Source organism: Gallinula chloropus (genome assembly GCF_964237585.1).
Source record: "Gallinula chloropus genome assembly, chromosome: 1".
In the NCBI taxonomy this organism is placed as follows: Eukaryota; Metazoa; Chordata; class Aves; order Gruiformes; family Rallidae; genus Gallinula; species Gallinula chloropus.
In genome coordinates, this window is record NC_140085.1 from 180,732,858 (window position 1) to 180,757,548 (window position 24,691).

The window sequence follows — 24,691 nt, forward strand, 5'->3', positions numbered from 1 at the left end:
AAATCAATTCAGGGATGTCTAGCTGAACAGAATGTAAGATTATTTTCATGGTTATTTTACAGGGGATGGTGTCTATTTTATCTTTATTTTGTTTTCAGAAAAGTTGAGACACACTTAGAGAAACAATTCCTCCAATTCTCTGCAGACCACAATGCTACCAAAGTTTCCGAGCATAAACATAAGAATTTGGAAAGAAGAGATGGGGTAGCTGTTCAAGGTTGGGATATTGCTCCATGACTTTCTCGTGGGCGATGTCGGGAAGCAGGTGCAGTCACCATCATTTCTCACATGTGTCTCATTGTCGGTGAAGTAATTGTTAGTGCACTATTTGGGTCCAGCGTTAAATGATATCAGCTTATTTTGATCATAGTTTGTTGTGTGGTGGTTTGGTGTATTTCAGACAGTTTCCTTTAATTTGTTGGAGCATGTAATCATGTCTGATTCAGTCTACCTCTTTGGGAGGTAAAGTTTCTCAGTTTCTTAACTCAGGCAGACCTAAACAGGATATTCTGTCATGTATCAAGAGTCGAAAATTAGGCTGTTTTTCTAGAGTCAAAATGACCCACATGTATCCGTGTCATTCTTCCATGTACTTTGAAGCCCGAGCTGGACTTCAACTCACTTGCTTTTATGTCTGGAACATTTCCCCATGGAATTTTACTGGGCTGTAGACTTAATATACCTGCATGCCTTTGTAGCAAGCACTTTCACAGGATTTAGGAGAACGCTTTCCACAAAGTGGACTTGTCAGTAACATATGATAGATCTACCAAAGAGATAGTCACATCTCCAAAAGTACAGATAAATTGATGAGCGAAAGTCCAGAGGGAGGATATAAATAGACGAACTTTTAATAAGCAAGTATATGAAAAGGAGACTCAACCTAAACTGGACCCTCAGAGGTCCATGAGAAAGAGTCTTCAAACTGTAGCATGACTTTACAAGGAAGAGGCTTTGGTATGGAATGCAAGCCGAGGTGTGGGAAGCACAGGAAAGTGTTCCTAACCCAAGGTTTTGGAAATGCCTCAGAGGCAGATGGGCTGCATGAGGGGAGGTGTGGAGGCTCTGATCTGGTTTCAGCAGCAGTCCATTGCCTGCACAGCTTCCAGCCATTTCCTCATCCCAGTCCTTTAACAGGATTCTGAATAATGCCCCTGGACTGTTTTGGACAGCTCAAGTCAACACCATTTGTACTCATTTTTCCCAGGCCTGAGGAATGAGTTAAGACATGGAGAGGGCTTCACAAGCCTTTGGTCCCCTGAGGACCTGGTCCCACCAACGAGTTCAGGGGATGACCCAGGAGGACCACCCGGGGTGCATGCCGCTTTCAGCTACCTCGCCATTTGGGGAAAAGGACCCTTCAGAGGCTGAGGCCTCGGCTGCCGGGTGCATCACAAACCCCAGCCGGCCGACGGCAGGGCTGCCTGTACTTTGTTCTTTCATGGTGGAGGGAAAGCGAAGAGTTTCGCTCTGCGAGGAGGAGCAGCGCTGACAGCGACCGCTGGGCGACCGTCCCGGCCGCGGAGCCGCCACTCCGAGGGCGGGGTGGGGTAGGGGCGGGGCAGGGCGGGGCGGGTCCGACCCGACCCGATCCGGTCCTCCCGTCGTGGCCCGGGGGGGCTGGTCTCTGCTCGGGAAGGGGAGGCGAGAATGATGATGTGTGTGGCGGCGGCAGCGAGGGAGGGGTAGCGGGGGGGAGACAGAGGCACGCCGCCTGGGGCTGATTGGCCTCCCAGTTTATAAGAAGTGTCCGGCCGGGGCGGTGGGGCTGTTTGCTGAAGCTGGGGAGCTCCGCGGAGCTGCTGGCCGCCTGTGGAGCCGTCAGAGCGGAGCTGCCCGCGGCGCGATGCGACGCGCCAGCCGAGACTACACCAAGTACTTGCGCGGCTCCGAGGAGCTGGGCACCGGCGCCGCCCACGAGAGCGCCCCGCCGCCGCCGCCACCGCCGCCGCTGGCGGCTCACCCGCACCCACCGACCGCCTCCCGCTCCCTCCTCGCCACTCTCGTCCTCCTGGGGCTGGGGCAGGTGGTCTGCAGCGTCGCCCTCTTCCTCTACTTCCGAGCTCAGGTAAGCGGCGCCTCTGCTGGCGCCCGGAGGCGGCGGCGGCGGGGTGAGGGTTGAAGGGGTCGGTGTGGCCCTTTCCCGCCTTCGCGGTGGGCGCCGGCAGCGCCCCTTTCGGAAGAGGCGAAGGTGCTCGCGTCGGAGGGGTGGAGAAGATTGAGAAAAGGGCGGACAACAACTTTATCTGGCTGTGAAGCTGGCCCAGGTTGGAGGCGTCTTCAGGCTGGAAGGGTCGCGGGACCCAGCCCGGCCTGTGTTGTCCTCGGGTCGCTGGAGCTGCTCAGCCGGAGGTGCTCGAAGCAGAGCTGTGGCGTGATGGTGCGTGTTGGGGTACAGGGTTTCTCAGCGAGGTGGCATATGAGGGGTCCCCGACTCGGGAAGCAGCATAATGATCCTTCAGGCGAAGTGCCGTGGGACTTGGGTTTTAATGATCAGCTTTCAGTTACTCAGCAGAGAGTGGTTTGTGTCTGAGGTCTTTGGCAGCCATAAAAGTTTCACCAACAGGAGAATTGCCTTTCACGAGGGAAAAAAAAAAAACAACCCCAAAACAGCACACACCATCACTGGGCATCGTTCTTCCTTCAGACAGCCCAGGCACACTGTCTGGGGGGTCTCTGTGTTAGCAGGCATTGTCTGGGGGTGCCAGGTCTTAGTGTGGGAGCTTGTTTCTGAGAGAGAGCCGCCCCTTGCCCACCAGGCCCCAAGTCTGACAGAGGGGTGCTTCAGAAGAGGCAGGGGTGTGCGCAGGAAGGAGCACATGGAGCTATTGTTGTGGGGCGAGATGAGGTGATGGGTGGTTAGGGTTTCGGAGAGGAGAGCCCAGTTCTGGGAAACTGGTTGGCTGGATTTGCTCACTGTTGCATCTCTCGCCCTGCACGGCTGAGCCCTCTCAGAGGAAGTGGGAGGCTGATGGCTGGTTGCTTCTCAGGGCTAGGTGTTAGCTTCCTGCTCGGCTTTTTTGTCAGGTGCTTATTAGTTCTGTTTATACGGGTCTTGCTGCCTTCATGGAAGAGGTACATCTGTTGTGCGTACTTGTGAAGTCAGTGGGGAGTGGAAACCCATTTCTTTCGGTTTACTTTCTAGGTAGATGCGCTTGATCTTGATGTGACAGGCTGGATTTCTTAACAAAGGGCACTCCAAAACCAGATGTTGCATAAATGTATGCCCCACTTAAACAGATGACTATCAGATACACAGTAGCACTGCTTATCATTTGTTACGCTGAACGATTCATATTTTCTTACCATCAATGGCTTTGTGTTTGCCATTTTTTCAAAAATAAAATGGAACAGCAGTATGGTACTTAGCTAATCATATCCTGTTTGCTTCAGAAGAGTGACATTTAATTTTTGGGACTCACAAAGTAGCTTAAAGCTACTTGTTTGCTTGACAGTGAAATAAATTAATGCCTACTTCAGCTTGTGGCAGTCTGGATCTGTGTGAGTTTGAAAAGACATCTTTGTTAAAGCATAGCTCATAGAAATGCACAGCCATACATTGATTACTAGGCTGGAGAGCTATCGTAATCACAACAGCTAATCAAAGTATTCTTTTTGAAAACCTTCTATTTCCATTCTTTTACCTCCTTCTCCCCCCCACTCCTTATTAGGTACTCCTTCTGATAGGTTCATGTCAGTGCTTCATACATGCCTAACTAAGGGTAAAAAGAGCTTTCTTGCCATAATTACTATTTTTCTTCTGCTTCCTTGATTAAAAAAATTACATAGTCAGGGTGTAATTCTGCATTTGGCAGCTTAATTCTCTTGCCAGTTTTTTGTTCCTGTACATTTGGAATAATGCTGTTGGATGGAGTCCTTTGTAAACTTGAGCTTCTGAAACATCTGAAAGAGATGATGTAGTTAGAAGTAGACTTGACTGAAGTCATTGCCTGAAAAATTCGTAATGGAGGAAATGTCATCACTGAAAATATATACTTTTGAAGTAAGCACATAATTCAAAGTAATTAGATATGGGAATTCATATTTGTTCACCAATTTCTTATTGTGAAATAAGATAGAAGAGAGAATATAGTAGGTCCTGCATAAGTCTTATGTAACTGTCTTGGCAGATTATTTATAAGGGACATGATCCGACCTCTTTTCAATAGATTGCTGTTAAATTTACTTGTGTTAAGCCACCTAAATTTGTACTCTATAGTACAAATTTCAGCTGTATAAATTTGAACTTTTAATAACAGAACTTAAATATTGTGGTGTATTTTGTTAAAATAATGAGAAGTTACTGGTAAGGTCTGTGCTTCACAAGATTTGCATTGTTTGGTTGGTGAGTTAACCAAATGTGAATTAGCAAGATTCGACCGTATAGACCAATATGAAGAAATTATATGTTTTACAAGCTCTTTAAAACTCTACTTAAGAGGCTGAGTAAACTCTGACTCAGTTTTACCATACACATTTTATCTGTATTTGCATAAAATCATTTGGGCTGGATCATGACACGATAAGAGCTGAGACAATAGTTGAGGTTTTGGTTTTTCCTTATTTTTGTTTATGTTGTGGCTTGAGCATTTGGAATTTCACAAGACACATAACTAAGACTGACAGTAGATTTTCATGGGTAAACACATGTTTGTGGCCAAGAAATAATGCTGTCCAATGCAAAGGAAACAATGAGTTGGTATGTTTAAAAAGAAAGGAAAAAGCTAAGAGTTGAATTTTACCAATATTCTGGTGGTAATGCTCTGAATTGTAAAATCATAAAGATGTTCTTGCCTTTCTTTTCAGACCATCTTGTGCAATGCACCGAATCTGAGAATTTAAAACCCTAACAAAATGTATTGGCATTAAGTGTTTATTTTGCTTATACTTCATGAGGAATATTTGCTCATGATCAATGGAAATGCCATGAAAATTTAGTTAGGTACTCTGAGCAACTGGAGAACTTAATGTAATAGAGATTCATGCACAGCACAAGGTGAGAGAATGAAGTATTTTATTTAACTTTTCACTGGTAAATGCTAAAGGATGGTCTCTAAAAGCTTTGCTTTTAAACTTTTCTTTCTGGCCCATTTCCTTAATGTATGTAGACCAAATTCATACTCTTTTTATGCTGTAACACTGACTGAACTGGAGGGCAGCAGCACAAGCTGGAAGTTGTCAAATCCAGATATGGGGGACTATATGTCCATCTCCAGTAGGTTAACCTGGCACTCCAGGTTTATCCATTTTTCTCATTAAAAACCAAGTCTGTACAAATGTTAAGTGTTCTGTCACACTGAAGAATTCATGCTTGGATAAATAGGGACCTGGAAGACAAATTTTTACTGTGGTTTTGGACATCTGCAGAACTCTGACTTTAGTTATGTTCTTAAACAATCAACTTACAGCCTTTATCTAAAATATTGTGAGTGTGCTAGAGCAGTAGCTAACAAAAAACAGCTTGTTGGGGGTTGTTGATGCTTTTTGGAAGCCTGGAAGCACCCCTTCTTGGTGGAGTGCGAAGTCATGTTTGATAATCTGGAAGTTGGTTTAGGTTTGACAGTAAGCACAAGTATAAATTGTAAACATTTATAGTAAGGTGTAAGTACAGAATGTGATACAGTAACAGTGTGATTGAGGTGACATTGAATAGGGTAAAGTTGGCTGGAATAGTAGCTTTAAAAATCTACAGTGATCTACAATCTAAAAGTGAACATTGTAAAAGCTACAATGTTCATTTTGACACAGGGAAATTGGTTCTTAATTTTGTAAATTCATCTGCTCTCACCCAGAATACTGGAGTTCATTTTGGCTGCCCTGATTTAGGCAAAAGTAGTCTAGAGATATGACTAAAATGGTTCAAGATGCTGAATCTTGATCTGATTCCAAGGTCAGATAGAATGGATTTATACACAACAGTAAGATAGAAAAAATAAGCTAGATGTGCCTCTCTTTAAATAAGTTAATTCCTCTAGGATATTTAGCTTACTTTAAGTCATACAAAGCTTTCTCCAATATTTTTTATTGCATCTTGATATTTGTTCCAGGTATTAAATATTTACGTCTTCATGCTGCAGGTCTCTGTTCAAAGGCTCACCTTCTGTGCCTTGCAAGTTAGCAAGCTGATTCCTGTAGACCATACTGATATTTCATCTGGCTCTTTAGAAGGTCTTCTCAAAACACTTGAAAGTTTTACTGTTCATTGCTTCTTGCCCACAGTTTTGATCTCAGTGCTTGGTAATGCTGGTTTCCAGCCATGGCAGCTCAGTACATGTTTTTTATAAAGATGTAAGATGCAGGATTTCTGAGAATGTCTTTTCTGATGAATGAGCCCATTGCCATGGTTAAATGTGGTGAAGAGTAGGTATTCTTTGAAAAGGTAAGGGCAATCAGGTAGGCTGGCTAGTCCCAAGATCAGAGCTTCCCTTTATCAAACACTAAATCTCTAGAGACTTGCAGTTGGCCAGGAAGGGTTGCACAGCTTTAAACTGTTCAAGCTATCAGTTAGTGTTTCTATTAAGACTTCCATCTTTCAACTGTAGGTGCAGAGAGATGTTGGTTTTCTGTCTTAAGATAAACTATAATTGAAGTAAATGCTTCTGTACAATCTCCTGTTACTGTTCTAGCACAGTTTTGTGTGACACATTTGACTGATTGCTGATGTGTGATAGCTGTAAGTCTAAACTACGTGTGATTTGTCATGCTGGACACTCAGGACTAAAAATTTCATGATGTTTGTGTCATAAAACCCAGATTTCTTGTCTGCTTTTCAGAAGATGTGCTTAAATAAATCAAAAATTCTGGTAATAGTCAATCATTTGTAGAATTACTGATAAAAATTAGTATCTACTGGCAGTTACTTGCTGTAGCTTTCTGTCTTCTATCCTATGGTATGTGTGGAACAGGGAAGAGACATCCAGATCCTGTTGAAGACCTGAATTCCCTCAGGTCTCTTAACAATCCCAAGATAAGAGACTACATCTGGGAATAATGGGTCCTGTTTTGGGTCCCTCAGGCATATCAACAAACTGGAGAGAGTCCAATAGAAGTCCCCTGTGCTAGGTAGGGACCATAGTGTATCAGCATTGGAGAACCGGATTCTTTGAACCTGAAGAAGAACAGACTAAGGTAAGGGAAGCTAATCACCATTTTTAGCTACTTAAAGACGGAGCCAGGCTCTTCAGAAGTGCCCAGCAAAGGCAAGAGGTACAGCCATAAATTGCAGCAAGAGGTACTGTGGCTAGACATCAACACCAGTGTTTTCACACAATACAAGTGGTTAAATTGTAGAACAGTTGCCCAGAAAGGCTCCATCAGTGGCAGTTCCAGAAAGCTTGTCTAGACATGGCTGTGACCAACTTGGCCTAAGTTACAAGTTGGTCCTGCTTCAAGCATGGGACTGGACTAGGGACCTCCAGAGGTACCTTCCAACCCAGGTCATTGTGTTAACTGCTTTTCAGCAGCTGTTGGTAAACGTTTTGCACTTAGTTTATTTTTTCCTTTCAGTTTACAATTGAATTTTTGAGTTCTGGATACCAGTGGAATACACACAGAGATGCTTTTATGGTGCAGTTTTATGGTCATTAAAAATAGTGCTGCCTTCCTCCTCTTCTACTCCTATGCCTGACCCTGATACTAATCTGATACCCGAAGTGTGTTGGTTTCATGGTGCTAAGTTTTCAGGAAATTAGATCATCAAGGTTATTGATTTAGAAGAGGAGAATAAGAACCAGGAATGACATTTTGTGGTGAAGAAGGTGAGACCACAGAGGTACTGGTTTAAAACAGCTGAAACAGTTAATGTGGCTGCACTACACTTGCTGACTTCAGAAGTAATTCGTGTAGGTTTTAGTGCTCAATTCATAGAGCTGTAGTGGCTATATGCAGATTTTTCTTTTGGATTCACACGTGTCTGGCCACTCCAGAAAGATGTTACTGCCTCCAGGCCATTCTGTAACTCATCTCTACCCCTCTTCTCAAAGCCAGAGCATCCGGTCTCCAGGTGAACCTTTTCTGACCTGTTTGAATCCAAATCTGCAGGAGTAACTGAGACTGCTAAACCAGGTCAGAGGGCTGACCTCGGCCTGAATGAATCAGGCACCACAGTGCTGATCTGGAGACTTGAGAAGGATGGTGATGGTGGAGCCGGCATTTGGCATTGCCATCTGTGCAGCAAATGTTTCTTTGTGGTGTGTGTCTGTTGGATGGCTGCCTGGCTGGTATAGACTTAAGTGCAAGTCTGTAATCCTAACCTTTAGCTTGTAAATTAACTCGACTCTTTCTTGGGGTCAGGTAGTTGAATTTATGTTTGTGCCAACAAATTCACATGTTTGATTCACTCAGACTATTTGTATTCAGCAAAACTTTGCTTTGATGATCGGCTTTAAGTGCAATGTTGAAGGAAACTGAACACTGGTTAGGTACAACCCATAATGTCTTGGCATTCCCTCATTGTGATTACAAATTGTGTATTACATTTTGTAATTAGGTAAAGTTCTTCCTTACACCTTATGCAGAAAGAGATAACTGTGTTTTTAGACCAGCTGATACAATTAGGCAACTCAGACAAGGTTTTGAGTGTATAAATCCTTCTGAAGGGTTTCAGGTTTTCTGAGGGTTTTATACAGTCTGAAGAAAAAGCAGAATAGCCACCAGTTAAGAAAAATTGCTGAGAGTCTTAGGCCATACCTGAAAAACAGTGATTAATATCTCTTCAGTGTAAAGTATATGGAGTGTGAGGAGAGGGTGAAATGGTTTAAACGAAGTTTATGCAATTTAGCTCTGCCAAGGCACAGCCCTAATCCTTGTAGCAGCCTTACAATTTGCCTGATAGAGTTCAGTTTAAAGTATAATTGATTCAGTCACAAAGACTGGTTGCTAAAAAATATGTTGCAGATATTTTCAATTTACCAGTCTTTGTCCCATGAAGTAGAGGTGTTCTGTGTCATCATTTGATCTTGGTGACCATTTCACATAGCAATATCTTTTGCCCACAAAACAGTCTGAGTGAGAACTGGCTTCTGTTCTGCTGTTTCTCCTCTTGAAGAATGTACACCCAACAGGTCATCTACTTGGGAATTATGTGGCCTCTTGCAAACTATAGCTTTTACAGGTAGGATGGCTGTTATCTGCTAAAATAATTGTGATATTGCACTGACTCAACAAATAATACAAATCAGAGTTATTGATTTTACTGTAAGAGTGGGATTTATCTTTAACTTTTGAAAGTCAGGTATTCAGTCTCAGATAATGAACTAGGCAGGTCCAGAAGATAATTAATTTTCCCCTCTTGCTTCTTGAATTGAGTAAACCTCCAAGTGGAGAACTTTTTTCTCTCTTAATTGTTTACAATGAAAATTTAGATTATAAACTTAACTGGGTGCCAAACTTTAAGGTGGTTGAAAATTCTCCCCGGCTTGAATGCTCCCCATGTCTCTTAGGCTGACACTTAAAACTGTGGTTGTGCTTATGTTTTTGTTTCAGATGGACCCTACTAGAATTTCAAAAGAACATGCACACTGTGTCAGAACACTTTTTGGACACCAAGAAAGTACAGACTTGCATGATGCATCCTTTGAAAATCATGAAGCAAAATTAATGCCAGAATCATGTAGAAGCATGAAACAGGCTCTCCAAAGAGCTGTCCAGAGGGTAAGTGGCAGACAGTGTGTTCCTTTATTTTGTGCTTCAGGTGAATTTACAGCAATTCTTCCAACATCTGTATTTGAAGGTAAGTTCTGGAAAGAATTTTTTGGTGTTTGAATAATACGTGAAGTTGCACCCAAGATAATACTGTGTTTTGTTACAAACCTGATAGTGGTTAACCAATTCTGCATTCAAACACTTTTTTTTTTTTTAAGAGAGGAAGACTTGAGGTTGTGCTGAGAAAACTATGATTGCAGTTAGTTGATTTGCCATTGTGACATTTGGGTGGGCCTGAGTGGTAAACATTTATCCTAATGCTTCTGTAGGTTTGCCCACAGTTTTGATCTTCATAAGAAAATACAGTTCCACATATTTTTCAAAGCAATCTTCTGGTTTCTGACAAGGCTCTCCCAAGTCAAGATCATCATCAAACAAAATATTGCCTCAAAGACAGAGGAAACAACATTTGCTTTTGTTTCTTATTCTTTCTGCAACCCAAAATGAGGGATAGTATCTCCATTTTTTGCTCACTTTCAAAGTTCAGTGCTCTGTGCAGACCATTCCCACGCTGGCAGAAGAGCTACTTTGCCCTAGCAGGATAAACAGGCAGTCTTTGTCCAGCAGTTGAGAATGACAGCTTGTTCCCAAACACAAATAACAATAGTCAGCTAAAGAAGTCAGCCTTGATGAAGAAGCCTAGACAAGCTGGATGTATGTCACAATCACTTTCTACTGCACTTACCACCTTTGATCTCTTTCTGTGTTCATGATAGTGTTTAGTGCTAATTATGGGCTATTTAAAAGCTGAATGTTTGCTATGGTATTCGGCTTTTCTGGCTTACCAGGTCCATTGCTACTTTTTAATATCTGCCTAAGACTGGCAGTTTTTCATAAAAGATGCTACCTTAGATTTGAGCAGAACTCATGCACATTTTACAGAGTGAATTGTACTTGAGTTAATTATATGGTACTGTAATTGTGCTAATGCTTGCTTTTAACAGAGTACCCCGAGTGACAGATCTTTTTGTGAGCAAAACTTAAAGAAACCTAGGAGTTCATATCTAGTCCCATTTGCTAGCCAGGTCCCTGAAAAGCTTAAGGAAAGGACCCTAAAACTTAACTCTGTAGGATTAGTTTTATCTTCCAGCACTTCATAGCCTGTCTCACACTACATCTGCTTCTATGTCCTGGCACTAGACTGCTCGTACATGCAGCTCCCATGACGGAGTAACGAGCTTGTTACAGTAAGTGAATGGAAAACCCTGTATTCTGGCCATTTGCTGCTGGTTACTCAACAAAGGCATTGGCTTTAGTTGAGGCTGCATATCCTGCCATTCTGGATGGAGGTTAAATGCTGCAATGTCCGTGGCCAAGATAAGTAGTGAGTAGGGATAGCTTTTCTGGCTGATGACCATCGGTTTGAGAACAATAAAATTTCAATTGCCAAAGTAAGCAGTGTCTGAATTTCCTTTGAATGCAACAGACTGTATTAAGCAGTTGGGTCAGTGTTCTGGATGCTTTGTCATCATATATTGGTGATAGAGGAAAATAAGGCAGCGCTTGCCTGGGGCTACATTTGCATCTTTTCTGTGTATAAGAGAAGTGAAAGAAAGCGTTTAAAACAAAATTATACTTTACCATGTTCTGTAAGCTCTGGCTTCCATTGGCTCTGCTACAATGAAGGACAGAGATGCAGCTGAATCTTACTCCCAGTTGTGCTAGTCCTTTGTGTCGGAATGTGACTTGAAAGAGGTTTTTTATTGTCTGTGCTTCCTTCATTTTCTTGAAGGAGAATCTAACCTGTGTGTGTTTTATGAACCAGTATCCTTATTTGAATTGACAGCATGTTAGGTGACTGAAATGGAACTCTTAAAAATACCATTTTGGTTTTGTGATTTTTTTTTTTTTCTCCCCCCTCCCCCCCAGTAATTTGTCTTTTGCAATTCAAGCTGCTCAGGAAATGAAAATAGACAACTTGCTTTTGCTCAGGTTTATGGTCTGGTTACAGCTTTTAGCTTACTGCTCCAGTTCTCATTGGTTTTCTTTGCACACCTGTAGACCTAGTGCTTAAATCTAAAGCAGGGATTAATGTTGAAATTGAAAGTGCTCTTATGAAAACCAGTGTGGTAGGACAGCAAGGTCGGGTGTAGAAACATAATAAAGATTTTATTTTAATCAATATCTAACTGTGAATTCCTTAATGTATTCCAGGACAAAAATAATGCTTAGGGAGCATTACTCAGTAAAAAGCATATTTTCAATGTTGCATTTAAACTTTCAAACAGACAAATAATGTCCTTTCTTAGCCTGTTTTCTTAATTTTTTTTACATGTTACCCTAAAAACTTTTTGGCAGACCAGATACACTAACCACAGTTCTTCTGAAGTCTGTTATGAGCCTGAAGTAGAAAGGACTGCAAAAATATCTTGGGTCAATTCATAAGTAACTTTTCTTGGCAATACTCCCAGCTTCTAGCAGCTTGGGGAGTTGAGGCGTAAACTAGTCTCCCATATGGCAACAGAATACTTCGCTAGACCTCCAGGGCACTGTAAAGAGTCCTATATATTTAGCAGACATTTAAACTGCACGTAATTTTAAAGTCAAGGTTTCACAAGTGATTGCTGTGAGTTGTTAAAATTTCAGTTTCCATCCTACAACCTTATGTGCCCCTTTTTTTTTTTTCCTGCAGAGAGTAGACTACTCATTGGATAGAGGTTGTAGTGCTGATCTCTGAACTGTATTCTGATTAATATTGGTTCATGTACTTTCTATTTCACTTCCCTCCTGATTAGCATTCTTCAAATTGCTTTGTTTCCGGCAAGGTAATCAGATACTTCCTGGTATTAGCTGGACTTAAAGCACTTGAGGTAGTGGAAGAAACAGCTGCTTACAGGTGTTCACAGTAGATACTTAGATATTGTAAAACCCAAATGAGAGGAAAACCTATTCACAAATGTTACATGCTCAAATGTAGCCTGGTCTCTGTGTCCTCAACTTTGGACACTGAAGAGCCAAGAATTGGCTTTGTTTTGAAGATACTGAGATGCTAAGGGTTAAAACCTGCAGCCTGCTGTTGATGAGGAAAGAGCAGTTCCCAACTTGCGAGGCAGTCAAAGCACGATTTTAGCTTTTAACATGTGAAAGTTCTACAGCTTCCCAATAGCCTCTTTTATTTTTTTGGGTGAAGGAAGACACGGTCTTTGTTTTTGTGACTGGCTGCTTGTCTGTTGTTTGAACAGCAGCTGTATGAAGGAGGTTGGAATGTGGGAAGCAGGCCAGCAGAGTTGACTCGGTGGGCAGTAAGCAAATGACACAAAGGTTTACAAGTGCAGCTTATCATAACACTATCAGAGTGGTGTGATTTTTGTGTACAGTTTTTCTAAAAATAACTCAACTGCGTGGTAGCCCGCGTGGGTCTGTGGGTGGCAGTCTTAAGAGAAGTCACTGTTAATATTTTGTCAGCAGTTCTCATGCCATTCTAGCAGTGTCTTAGCGACAGGTTCTGTTGAGCTGTTTCTGCCATCTTAGTAGTAACACTGTGGTGAAGTATGAGATGCTTAAAGATATTCAGGTGCTAAAAATGCAGCTGATACTTTAAAGATTTTGAAAACCTTAGCTCTTAATTCCTTACAGAAGGGATACCAGGGGACTTTTATTAGAGAGCATCTTTAGACATCTGGATGACTTCAGACAGCCACTGAAAAATGCGGTCTTTGAGTCCTTCTGGATCAGAAGGAAGTTGTTGTTAAGATGCTTTTCCTAAGGTAGATTGTGTATCAGCACCTTGGAACTGTAAAAACATGAAATAAAAAAAATTCAAGAGGAGTGTTGAACTATTTCAAGAGGAAACTCACAGCTCCATCTCTTACGTAGGGGTTAGTATTTCAGCTTTCTTTTGGAAGCCTGTGCAACAGGAAAGAAAGCAATGTCAAAATTTTGTGGGGCCGGTCAGAATCGGGTTAAAGAACTCAACTCTAGTCCCGTGTTTGGACTGATCCTTGGCTGATGGAGGATTTCTCTTTCCTGGCCAAAAGCTAGCCACTTCTAATGGCACACAAGGTCAATGAACATGTGCCAATCTCCAGCACTTTCCACTGTGCTGATGTTGGGCTCATACTTATCTCCCTTTTGTTGATGCTTGCATTGCTAATTAAATAGAAGCATAGCTTCAAGAGGGGTACAAGAGAGTGTTTCTGTCAGAGAAGTGCTCCTAGGAAACAGGAAAGTAGGCCCAAGACCACAAGGACAAGGAACATTGCGGACCTGGGTCTTTCTGGGTGGCTGTTGTGCTTACCAAGAGGTGAAGTTGCAGATGAACAGCTCCACCAACAGTTAGAAAGCCAGCAGCTCAGACTGCTTTTCATGAGGACAACAGCCTTTTTGTGTGGAAGATGAGCCGAGACAGGCTGCTAGGTCTCAGAAGGGGAGGTACCCAGCTGCTCAAAGAAGCAGAAGCAGAACTCCATACTCTGAAGAAGAATGTAGGTTAAGAGTAATTGGCCAGTTCAGGGACTTCAAGGACTGTGCAGTTACCAACCATGGGATTTTTTACTACCACTTTAGCTAATGAGATATTAAAATGTACATAGATCTTTTTAGATCTCCGGAGTAGGCTCTCCAGGCAAGGACATCATCACATTCCCCAGAAGGAAAGGATATTGAAACAGACTCCACATCAGAGAAGGAAAAGGTTGGGAATAGATGTGGTGCAGTAGTTTGAGTGTGGTCCATCTCCCAATCTTTTTTACCTTTCGTTCTCTTCAGAGGCTTTTGCCACTTTTTGCAGTATCTAGTACTTGCAGTTTTTTGTCATCTTCCTACATCTGATGAAGTTAAAGAGCTCAAGTGTGGCTAGAGGCTGATGCTGGTGTGCAGCTCCTAGAACTGAGCTTCATTTTAATGCTCCTAGAACTGACATTGAAGTAGGAAGATCAGAGAGGGGAAGTGAATGTAAATGGGGGAGGTGGACATGAGTTTTGCTTCTTTTGAAGTTGCAATTCTGCTTTTCTTCTCATCTCTACAGCAGAAAGCACTGTAATGATTCTTATCTACAAAATCAGCATATCTCTGCTGAAGTATTGTGCTTTGATAGTCATACTACAACTTCCACACTGCTGTGGCTTTTCATTTTGGTTTAACATTTAAACACCTACTGAAAGAGGAAAGTGAGAGTAATAAATACATTAGCTAAGGCACTTCACTCTGGCTGCAAAGTTACATAAAAACAGGAATTTGGATGTTTTCAAAGCAGAATTTCAAATTCTAAACCACCTCAGTGATTGAGACCATAGCGGAACATTTGCTGATCTGGCCATATCTGAGGCATATGGCATATATGTGGGGTTGTGGGGGAACAGGACAAAACAGAGGGCTGAATCTAGTATTACCAGGAAACTGAGGGTTGAATCTAGTATTATCAAGACTCAGTTCAGGCTTGTAGCAAGCACAGGCTGCTTAGATTTTTTTTTTTTTGAAAACTGCTGTTGCATGCTTTTTCAAGAGGAAAACGGAGGTGTATTATTAAAAGCAAAGCTTTTTATGGTGCCTGATGTCTGTTACTTGTGCAGTTCTTGGTTTTTGGTAAAATAGGCTTTATTGATGTTAAAGTTCACCTGCAGTTTTGAAGAATACATATTTCCAAATTGGCACCTGGTCCAATGCAGATACTTCATCTTTCAGTTCCTGCATATGTTGTTAGAAATGAGCCCTGATTATAAAGCCTTGTAATCTCACAACCTCCTTAGTGGTTGAGTGTGAGGGGTGGAGGTTTTCATTTGCCTTGTTTACCTTGGGAGCTTAGCTTGCCTTGGTTGTTGGTGTGATTGCACACTAGTCACCATATAGAACTGCCTCTTTTGTTACCTCTTGACCCCAAGTAATTAAATCAGTTCATAAGCTCCATTGTTTTATGTGGTGTATTCCCAGCAGTCATTGTTGCATTATACTTAAATATTCCAAGTGTAGTAAGTAGGAAAGATTGTAAATGTCCTGTCATCACTACTTCAGTGAACAGTGCAGCAATTATACACACCATCATTCCTATCCACCTTTATCGGATGTATTGGACAGAAGAAGTAATTGGATTGTGGCACCTAAAGTGTGTTTTCACATTATACATCATATAAATACGAGAATGTGTATTCCAGGTGTCTGAATATGCTGTAGGTAGAACCATTCCCCACATATACATACATATGGAGAAGAACTGTGTTGTAATTGTGCAATACACAGTGCTATGAAAACAAGACAACATCAAAGCAATGGCTCTTTCTCATTCTAGGAAGTCCAGCGTGTCATGGGAAGAGCACAGCCAAGACCAGAAAAAGGTAGGTGTTTTATGAGTAAGAAATATTATAGTGCTGCCCCACTTGTCTTTCTGAGGTAATGCAATTCTTTTCTCTCCAGCTGCAATGGAGGCATTAGGAATGGATCTGTACAAGAGAAGCAAACCTGAGAAACAGCCTTTTGCCCATCTCATTATTGATGATAAGAATATTCCATCTGGTAAGTTCGACTTCCGTTGCTGCTATAAATGTGTTAAACAGTGAAGTACATGAAAACAGTTCAGCAATACCAGTGACAGACTGGGGCTTCAGAAATGGCTTTTGATGATGGGAATAAATTGGATGCCTTAAAGGATTTCAGAGGCAGCAGGGGAAATGTTAACAGGAGGATAACACCCCTTCATCTCAGGTATTTCACATCAGTCTCTTTTATAAGCTGAATGGCCTTCAGTTTTCATGTTCAAGCTCTGAGGACTTGGCCTTCCTCCTTCTGGTGTCTTCAGGTGAGGGATCTCCTCTGAACTAACTTACTTTCTTTGGCTAGTAGGGCCCATCTGGAGTTCTTCACTCACACTGAACATCAGCTATAGGTATACGTACACAGATGCATACAAGGATATACCAGCACTAAGATTGGTCATTAAGCCTAGGATTTTTTTTTATCCTGTCATCAGATGATGTTTTCTGCTGGAAAATTCTAGAATGTCTCTTGTCCATCTATTCATCCTTCCACAGCAACACTTCTTTTGTGTGCTGAAGTATGATTGGGTGACACAGCATTTGTCTTCAGGGTGCATCTGTAAGCTGAGACTCTCACATGAATACATGGCACATGTCAGGTCCCCATTGTTATGTGAACTTTCCATGAAGGAGGCAAGTCTTTCATTTCGAGGTGTTGCAGACCTGCAACTGCAGTCCTGGTGCCATTATTATAACCTGCCTACCAGTACCCTGCTCTCTGTGGGTACACTGCACTCTGAGAGCATAGGGCTGAATTTATAGCAAGTGTTTTCCTTCTGCTAATGGCATGTTGAAAAGGTTTTGTCATGATCCATTCGTTATTATGTTGCAGGGCTGGTATAGAACTTTTCATGTCAAGATTCCCAAGGCCTTCCTGATGTTCAGATGTGCCAGAGCTTCACAAGGTTCTGTCTCCATCCATCTAGTCCAGGAGCAGGGAGATCATATTCTGAGCAACAGGGGTTCTGGGCAGTGTGTTGACATGGATGCAGTATGTTTCTGACCTATTGAGTAGGGAGAAAAAAGGTTCCTGTGGCTTTTGCTGCCCCTTTGGTAATAGGGTAACATTCTTTTATCTTGTCAGAGCTCTTACTCTCTAGCCACAGGTATCTTTGGATGGCTTTGGGAATATCCTCACTAGTACAGTACGAGGTAACATGACATGAGTCTTCCTGGGAACACTCTCCAGAGAAAAAGATTCATTCCTACAATTTTAAGATATCTTAGTGCTGTTTCCTTTTTTGCCCTGGGGTGCTGTCAGTCAAGACTTTTCTCTGTATTCTCAACACAAGAGTCATCATTGGTGTGGCAGAAGTAAACCAGAGTTTATTCTGAAGCTATCTGAGGATCTCAAGGTAGGGGAGCACTGATCACCTGTGTCTTCTTCCTCTGAAGAAGTGCTGCAGTGCTGAATTCCTTGTTTAATTAAGCTGTGTGCATACCTTTTCTGTTTTGTGTAACCAAACCAAAGGGGAATGCTGTGTTGAGGCTGGGAATCTGAGACTTCATCAGTCTGCATAGTAATACCTTGGTCTTGCTCTATTTAAAAACAAAACACTTCTGTACACAAGGAGTAGCTTCTTGCTTGGAGGGAAAGGATTCTTTCTCCCTTCAAGTACATTGTCATTGTCAAGATCCAGAGCTTTATAAGCAGAGAGCTTAAGCAACTTGTCAGATGAGAGTCAGAACTTCCACAAGCTTTCTTATTAGCTCAAATGCCTCCTGACAAGCTTCCATTTCAATCAGATTTTGGTGTTTGACATAGGTCAATAGTAGAAGATGCAGTATCAGTAAACTTGTCTTAGCATTTTGTCTTTGGAAGGATTCAATTACTTTGCTAATTATAGAGGCGCCTCACTCACATCTACAAAAGTGGAGTGTGTCAGTGTCACACTTTGTGAAATCCACCTTTCCCTGTGGGGAATTTACTTGCTGCCTACCTGGATGTTGCTGTAAGCTGTATTTTTATCAGGGCTAGGAGTTACAGCCTTCACTGTTGTGCATCACTGCATTAACCTTCTAGGGAATGATGTAGCACATCTGTGAGCAATGGCAAGGGACCTGTTGCTCTTGCTTGCTCTCTTTACTCTTCAGTACCATGGGCTGTAGGAACTCTCAGAAATATAGCACCTGTGACATCAAGCTGCTTTGTTTCTCCTTGGAGCAGATCAACCCCTTACCAATGTGATGAGTTGGACATGCCCCCTTGTCATGTGGCACATTTGGCTTGTGCCTCCTTTGGAAGAGCATTGCCAGGATGTTAATCATGAACACAGCTTCAGCCCCCCCAAAAAAGTGGCAGGGGAAAAAAAAATAATCAATCTTCTTCACTGCTGAATAGGATTTTATTTTCAGTAGTTTGTCACTCATCACCCTTCCTGAAGGGGCACTGAGCAGTGTCTGTGAGGGAACATTTTCCTTTTAGCTGCTTCACAATAACTTCAAGCTCCAAATGGACTTTTGCAGTTGGGAGGGGAGTATGAGGGAAGGGGAAATAATTACCCTTTCCAGATTTTGGTGTCCCCACCCATCATGTGGCTGCAGAAGCTGTAGTGGTTTGGCTTGCTGTGTGTGTTTTTTAGGTTTACTGCCTTAGGTTAAACGTGGATGCTTACTGTTTTCTTTCTTCCAGAGCTTACTATAAATGCTACTTAGGCTTTAAATGAAAACAGTGACTTTTGATTTTATATATTAATTACAGAAATAAGTCACACTTTAAAGAAGATCACAAGCAGCAATAAATGGAAATGTTAAATATATCATTTGGGATGTCAATTGATACCTTTAGCTGTCTAAGGAAACACTGTAGTATTCTGAGCTATTTACAGCTACAGGTTCAGCTTAGCTGCCCTTTGCCTCCAAAAGTTTTTCAGAGCAGATACTGCTTTTGTCCTTCTTTCTGGCTTGCTTTATACCTGGAAGTTACAAGGATACAAACAAATTATGAAGACAGGGCTACTTCTTCCTGTGTTCACCTCCCATCATCTTCCTTCTTACTAATTAATTCATTGAAACTCATTTCTATTAGTCTTAGTTCATGTTCTACACATACCCATGACATTATTTTGATTTGCTTGTATTTACCAGAAAAACAGTGTATTATCTTGACTTCTTTTTAAAATGCTTTTTACTATGTCTGGAAAGTTACCTTACTCTAACTTTTTCACCTCTTTCTTCTCTGTCAACATGACCTACCTGATGTTCTTTTTTTTCATGGCTCCATAGTAAATTTTCTCACAGAAGTTACTCTTTTGCAGCATTTCCAACTGTCCCATGGCTTGGGTTATGTTTCAGAGTTTCTGATACATGGACAGCTGATTTGGCATGTATATGTTCTACTTTTCACCTCTGCCTGTGTTTTGGGGTATTGATTTCTCTGGTGTGTCTGATTTTACATGTATTGCCACCAGAAGTGCTGAGAGCCTGCTTGTTCGTCCCAGTAGAGGTTGCATGGCTTAACTCCTATCAGTGCTGTGCTGCTGGCGGTGGCACGCCTCTTCTGAAGGGCTGAATTGTGGCAACATGACCACCCACCTCAGTTTATACAAGCATAGCATTACAATTTAGGTTGGAAAGGACTTCCAGAAGTTATCCAGGCTGATTCCCAGCGGAAAACAGGTTGGGTCTTCTATCCCCTCTTGGCCAGTCCCTCCACCTGACCGTGGATGAATGATGTATGTTTCCCTCAATATCACAGCAGTGTGAACAACCTTAATTTGGAGCCTCCCTCAGCATCTCAATTACAAGTGACTGTGGCACCTCTCTTCCTATCCTGTATTTCTGATGTGCTTCCCCTGATCCAAACAGTTGTGTCTTGACTATTCCAGCTTCCTTGGGGCAGTATTTCTGGCAGACTTAACACCGTGCACAAGAATTTCTGCAACTTTCTCAGCTAACCCCAGTGCTTCAGAAGTATACTCTGGTCTTAGCATCTTTTGTAGGTGAATAATTCCAGGCTAAGAGACTTAGGAACTTAGTACAGCTTCCAATTAATTGAAGGTTTTCGGAGGATGGCTTCTCTGTATGATTTTGTTGGCATAATTACTACCTGGCTGCCCTGGAGCCACAGGGGATCATATTTATGATCTGCCTTTGACAGCCTGTGCTTTGTGGAGGAGTACCAGATTTTTGTTCTGAACTACTATTAAAGTATTCCTCTCACACACAAAAGTTGCTTGCCCTTGGCAGTTAGGGAAGACTCACACCTCTCAAATTCCCCTTTACGTACTTCCCCTCACTTCTTTTTGCACAAATGCAGGAGGCATCTTTTTAACTAACCAAATACACTTGGAGCTCTTCCCCAGCATCTTGTGAGCACTGGAGGTTCTGGGACATGGCTGGATACATGCTTGAAGGAGAGGACAGTGGGCCCTGCCATGAGTCATGGAAATTTTGATGGGAATAGATTGTTTTGGCTTGATGTTGGGATGAATAAGGTACTGAATATCCCAAGCAGGCATTTAGATGCGTTGGGAGCCTAAGGTGTAAAGGTCTTTGGGAACCTCAGAGTGACCAAATGGAGAGTGTTCTTGTGTGTGGAAAATTACTAATGGTTAGGAGAATAAATTGTCCAACTTGTTTGTTGTGCTGTGCCCTGTGTGTTGCGCTGAATAAATGGTGTTAGTGGCTTGTGCATATCAGTAAGGGTCAGTGCCTGTGTGGCTTTCTCAGGACTGTGCTGTTTCCTCTGTGTGGGCATGACTGTGGGCCTTGGCTGGATCTTTTCCTCCCACTGTTGCCTGCTCCTCTGTTTTTGCAGTTAGAGGCTGTGAGATGAGGTGGGCGCTATAATGGGGTGGTGGGGAAACTGGGGAGGTAGAAGGGACTATGGGGTGTGTGCTGCGAGGCATGCTTCTCAGAAAGTACTGCAGTAAACCTCTACATAATACAGGTGCTGTAGTAGCAATGTTGTCTGGGCTGGTGAATGGTGTAGCAGGCTGCTGCTTAACATTGTGCCACCAAAACCAAACTCAAGGGGCAAACGCGACCAGATTTGGAAGGAAGACTCACATGCACTCGCTCAGTGCCTATCTGACCTCCTGCCAAGCCATCTCTTGGCATGGCCTCAGTAGTGTATTCAGAGAATCACAGAATACTTCTACTTGGAAGACACTTATTAGGATCATCAAGTCCAACACCCTGCTCCTTGCAGGGCTACCTGAAACTAAACCATCTAACTTAAAAGTGTCGCCCAGGTGCTCCCTGAACTCCTACAAGCTTGGTGCTGTGACTACTTCCCTGGGGATCCCGTTCCAGTGACTGACCAACCTCTCAGTGAAGGAACTTTTCCTAATGTCCAAAATCTACATGAAATGAGATTTGACCAGCTTGAAATCTTTAAGAGATGATACAAGGGGGTCACTTGATGATGGTACCCAGGAGATGCCTTTTGGGCCAGAGTTTTGGGGACCATTTGTAGCTGTATATGTGGTTAGCTTTCAGTGACAGTGATGAGCTGACAAACTAATCAAAACATCTCCAGTGTCTCACCTCCTTTCAGCATTCAGTCACCTTCACAGATAAGAGACAGCTTCCTGTTTATCATGCAGACAAAGTTGAAAAGGCTTGCATTTACCTGTTAGAAGAAATTAAACAATTCTTGCTTACATATGTTAATTTTATTAATCTGACCTTTTTGGTAATCAGATTTGGTAACTCTCGTGTGTGTATTTTGATTCCCACAAGCATGATGTTCTGTGCAGACAGAGAATATCATCATTTTCTTTCCTAATTTGTGGATCTTCATCTTAAAACAGCTTGAAGGGAACTGTTCCTCCTCCAAGCATGTAATATAATCTCATTGTTTCTAGTTTGGAACTAAAGATGCTTTAAGTAAATAGAGAAAGGAAAAAATCCAGAATCACATCTGCCTTCCTAAAGCTTTTTCTAAGACTTTCCACTGGTTATTAGACAAAGAATCTGAGTTTACTTCCCAAACAGCTGTAACTGCCCAGCTAGAGATATTTGTACAATTATCAGATAATTCGGATTGTGCAGAGGGCCACTATCCTAGATATCCATCTAGGTTATGACTAAGCCAGATTGTAGGGCCTTTATTCTGATATCTGCAAGGGTTAAGTCTAAACATTATTTTTGAATGAAAAGAGTTGTTATGTCATAAATACTTGTGCTACCTAAAGTCTAAGCTATTTAGGATGTAGGACTAAACTGTACTGATTTTTTTCCCTGTATTTTGTTTTGTTTTCCAATTAAAATTTGTTTACCTTTGTACCACTGCAATCACAAGAACATAAAATATGAGAAGGTTCCATAAGCTTTCTCTCTGGAGAATTATCAGTTGAACTTGTTTTCAGATTTTGTTTAGTTATTCCTTGCAAACGCTTGCAGATTGAAGGCTGGTAAAGAAGACTTGCTGACTTTTCATCAGTGATTTTTCATTTCAAATTCCTCCCAAGTGTTTTTTACTTGAATAAAGTTTTAGGTGGAACACAATTTCTATACAGAGCTCGTTGCATGATTGCATAGCACAATCAAACAGTTGGCCAAGGGGGTGTACCGTGGTCCAGCAGATGTTCTGATGGCAGAGCAGGCAGTTAGTGAGCCACAGATGGCAGTACAGGATGAAAAAATGAAATTTCCTATGAATTTTTGTCATAATAGTCTAATCTTCACTTTAGCCTAGATAACTGTAGTTGCTATTGATTCTAAAAACTCAGAGATTGCTTTCTAAATGTTGTGGTGTGTTAAATGCTTATAAATAATAGTATTTTTTTTTCTCCCCTCTCCAGGAACTCGCAAAGTGAACCTCACATCTTGGCATCATGACAAAGGCCAGGCCAACTTATCGAATATGACATTCAATGATGGAAAGCTCATTGTTAATCAAGATGGATTTTACTACCTTTATGCCAACATTTGTTTTAGGCATCATGAGACCTCAGGAAACCTGACTAAGAGAGGGCTTCAGCTGATGGTGTATATGACTAAGACAAACCTTAAAGTAAGGCGCTCTGATGTGCTGATGAAGGGAGGAAGCACCAAATATTGGTCAGGGAATTCAGAATTTCATTTTTATTCTGTAAATGTGGGAGGGTTTTTTAAATTAAAATCTGGTGAAATGATAAGTATCCAGGTGTCAAACCCCTTGCTACTGGATTCATCACAAGAAGCAACCTATTTTGGAGCATTTAAAGTGAGAGATTTAGATTGAATCTTTCCTTAGCGTGCTGAAAATTGTTGGGGGTTTTAGTGGTCCAGAAACAACTTGAAGACAGATCTGAAAATCTTTTACAACCCAATTGCATCTGTATAAGCCATGTATCCCTAAAGACGCGTTTTTGCCCTCTGACTCCTGCAGGAGTCCCACAAATGCACAGAAGAGCAAAATCCCATTGTTCTCCTGATTCAGTCTTACAGCAGTTTAACCTTGTATATCGCTTCAGGAGAGTCATTACGACTCTTACCTTGGCACAGTTGAAATCAGAGCAATTAACATGGGTGAACTTCTGTTTCCAAGTTCTGCCCTGACTGTTTGACCCGCACAACTTTTACTAGTTTTGGTGCAAACACAAGTCAGGACAGAACTTGGCACCCAACTTGCACTTAGGGCTCAGTTTTGTTTGGGGTTGAGCGTTCTAACCCTGAGACGGCAAAGATTTTGAAAGTATGACTAATCCTGTTGCATTTGATGTGGCTTTTCACATCCTTAGCTAAGCCCGCTCTTGCTTTGCTGGATTAGCGTTGGGGAGCTCAGGCCGTGGCAGAAATGAGTTGCAGAACACCTAAACTGTTCACCTTAAGGTTTGGGGTTTTTTTTTTTTAGCTGATTAAAAGAGCTATTCCAGGAAGAAAGGAGAGCATCTGGCCTTGCAGTGCTACAAGGTTAATTACAAGTCATTTTTTATTATTGTTGCACAGTTAATTGCAAATATAGACTGCCAAAATACAGTGTGCCTTTACAGTATTACATTGTGCCAGAACCTGCAAAGACATTTTTTAGACAAAAAGTATGTATTTTTATATTCTGTAATATCTAAAGTTATATTTCAGGTGTAATGTTTTGTGTTTAAAAACAAAGTAATGTAAATTATATTGTCCTATAGTATTTGATACAAAATATTTAAAATCTCTTGCTGTTTGTATATTTAATGTTTTAAACTGTTTTTAATGTACAGACATGTTAAACTGGTGCACTTTTTAATCCCAATGGGAAAAATTACAGCTAAAAGAGGTTGTTTGCAATTAGCAAATGTAATATATATATCTTTGTTCTTTTTAACTTAATAGATTTCTGTTAAACGTGTCAGTGTTACTGAGAGGAGGGGAATCACACCGATGTCAGGAATCATTACACCAGAATGCTGGTCACTGGGTGCCTTTCAAACCTGGAGGGGAATTGAAATTACAAAGCTGGCATTACCTAAACCAAAAACAAATTAAGAAAAGGAAAAAAAAAGCTACATTATAAGCTGCAGAAATGTATTAGGGGTATTTATAGTTACTGAACAGGCATATTTTCCTACAACAAACCCTGCAAGTTGTAAATTCTGCAATTAAGGACT

General features: G+C 41.7%; 1 protein-coding gene across 1 annotated transcript; it reads left to right on the forward strand.

Moving 5' to 3' along the window:
* Positions 1-1,846: 1,846 nt before the first annotated feature.
* TNFSF11 (TNF superfamily member 11) lies at positions 1,847-23,340 on the forward strand (the record flags this gene model as incomplete). Its single annotated transcript, XM_084263799.1, has 5 exons — positions 1,847-2,068; positions 9,484-9,651; positions 15,926-15,971; positions 16,051-16,149; positions 22,919-23,340. The coding sequence occupies 5 exons, from the start codon at positions 1,847-1,849 to the stop codon at positions 23,338-23,340; spliced, it is 957 nt and encodes a 318-aa protein (XP_084119925.1).
* Positions 23,341-24,691: the final 1,351 nt, after the last annotated feature.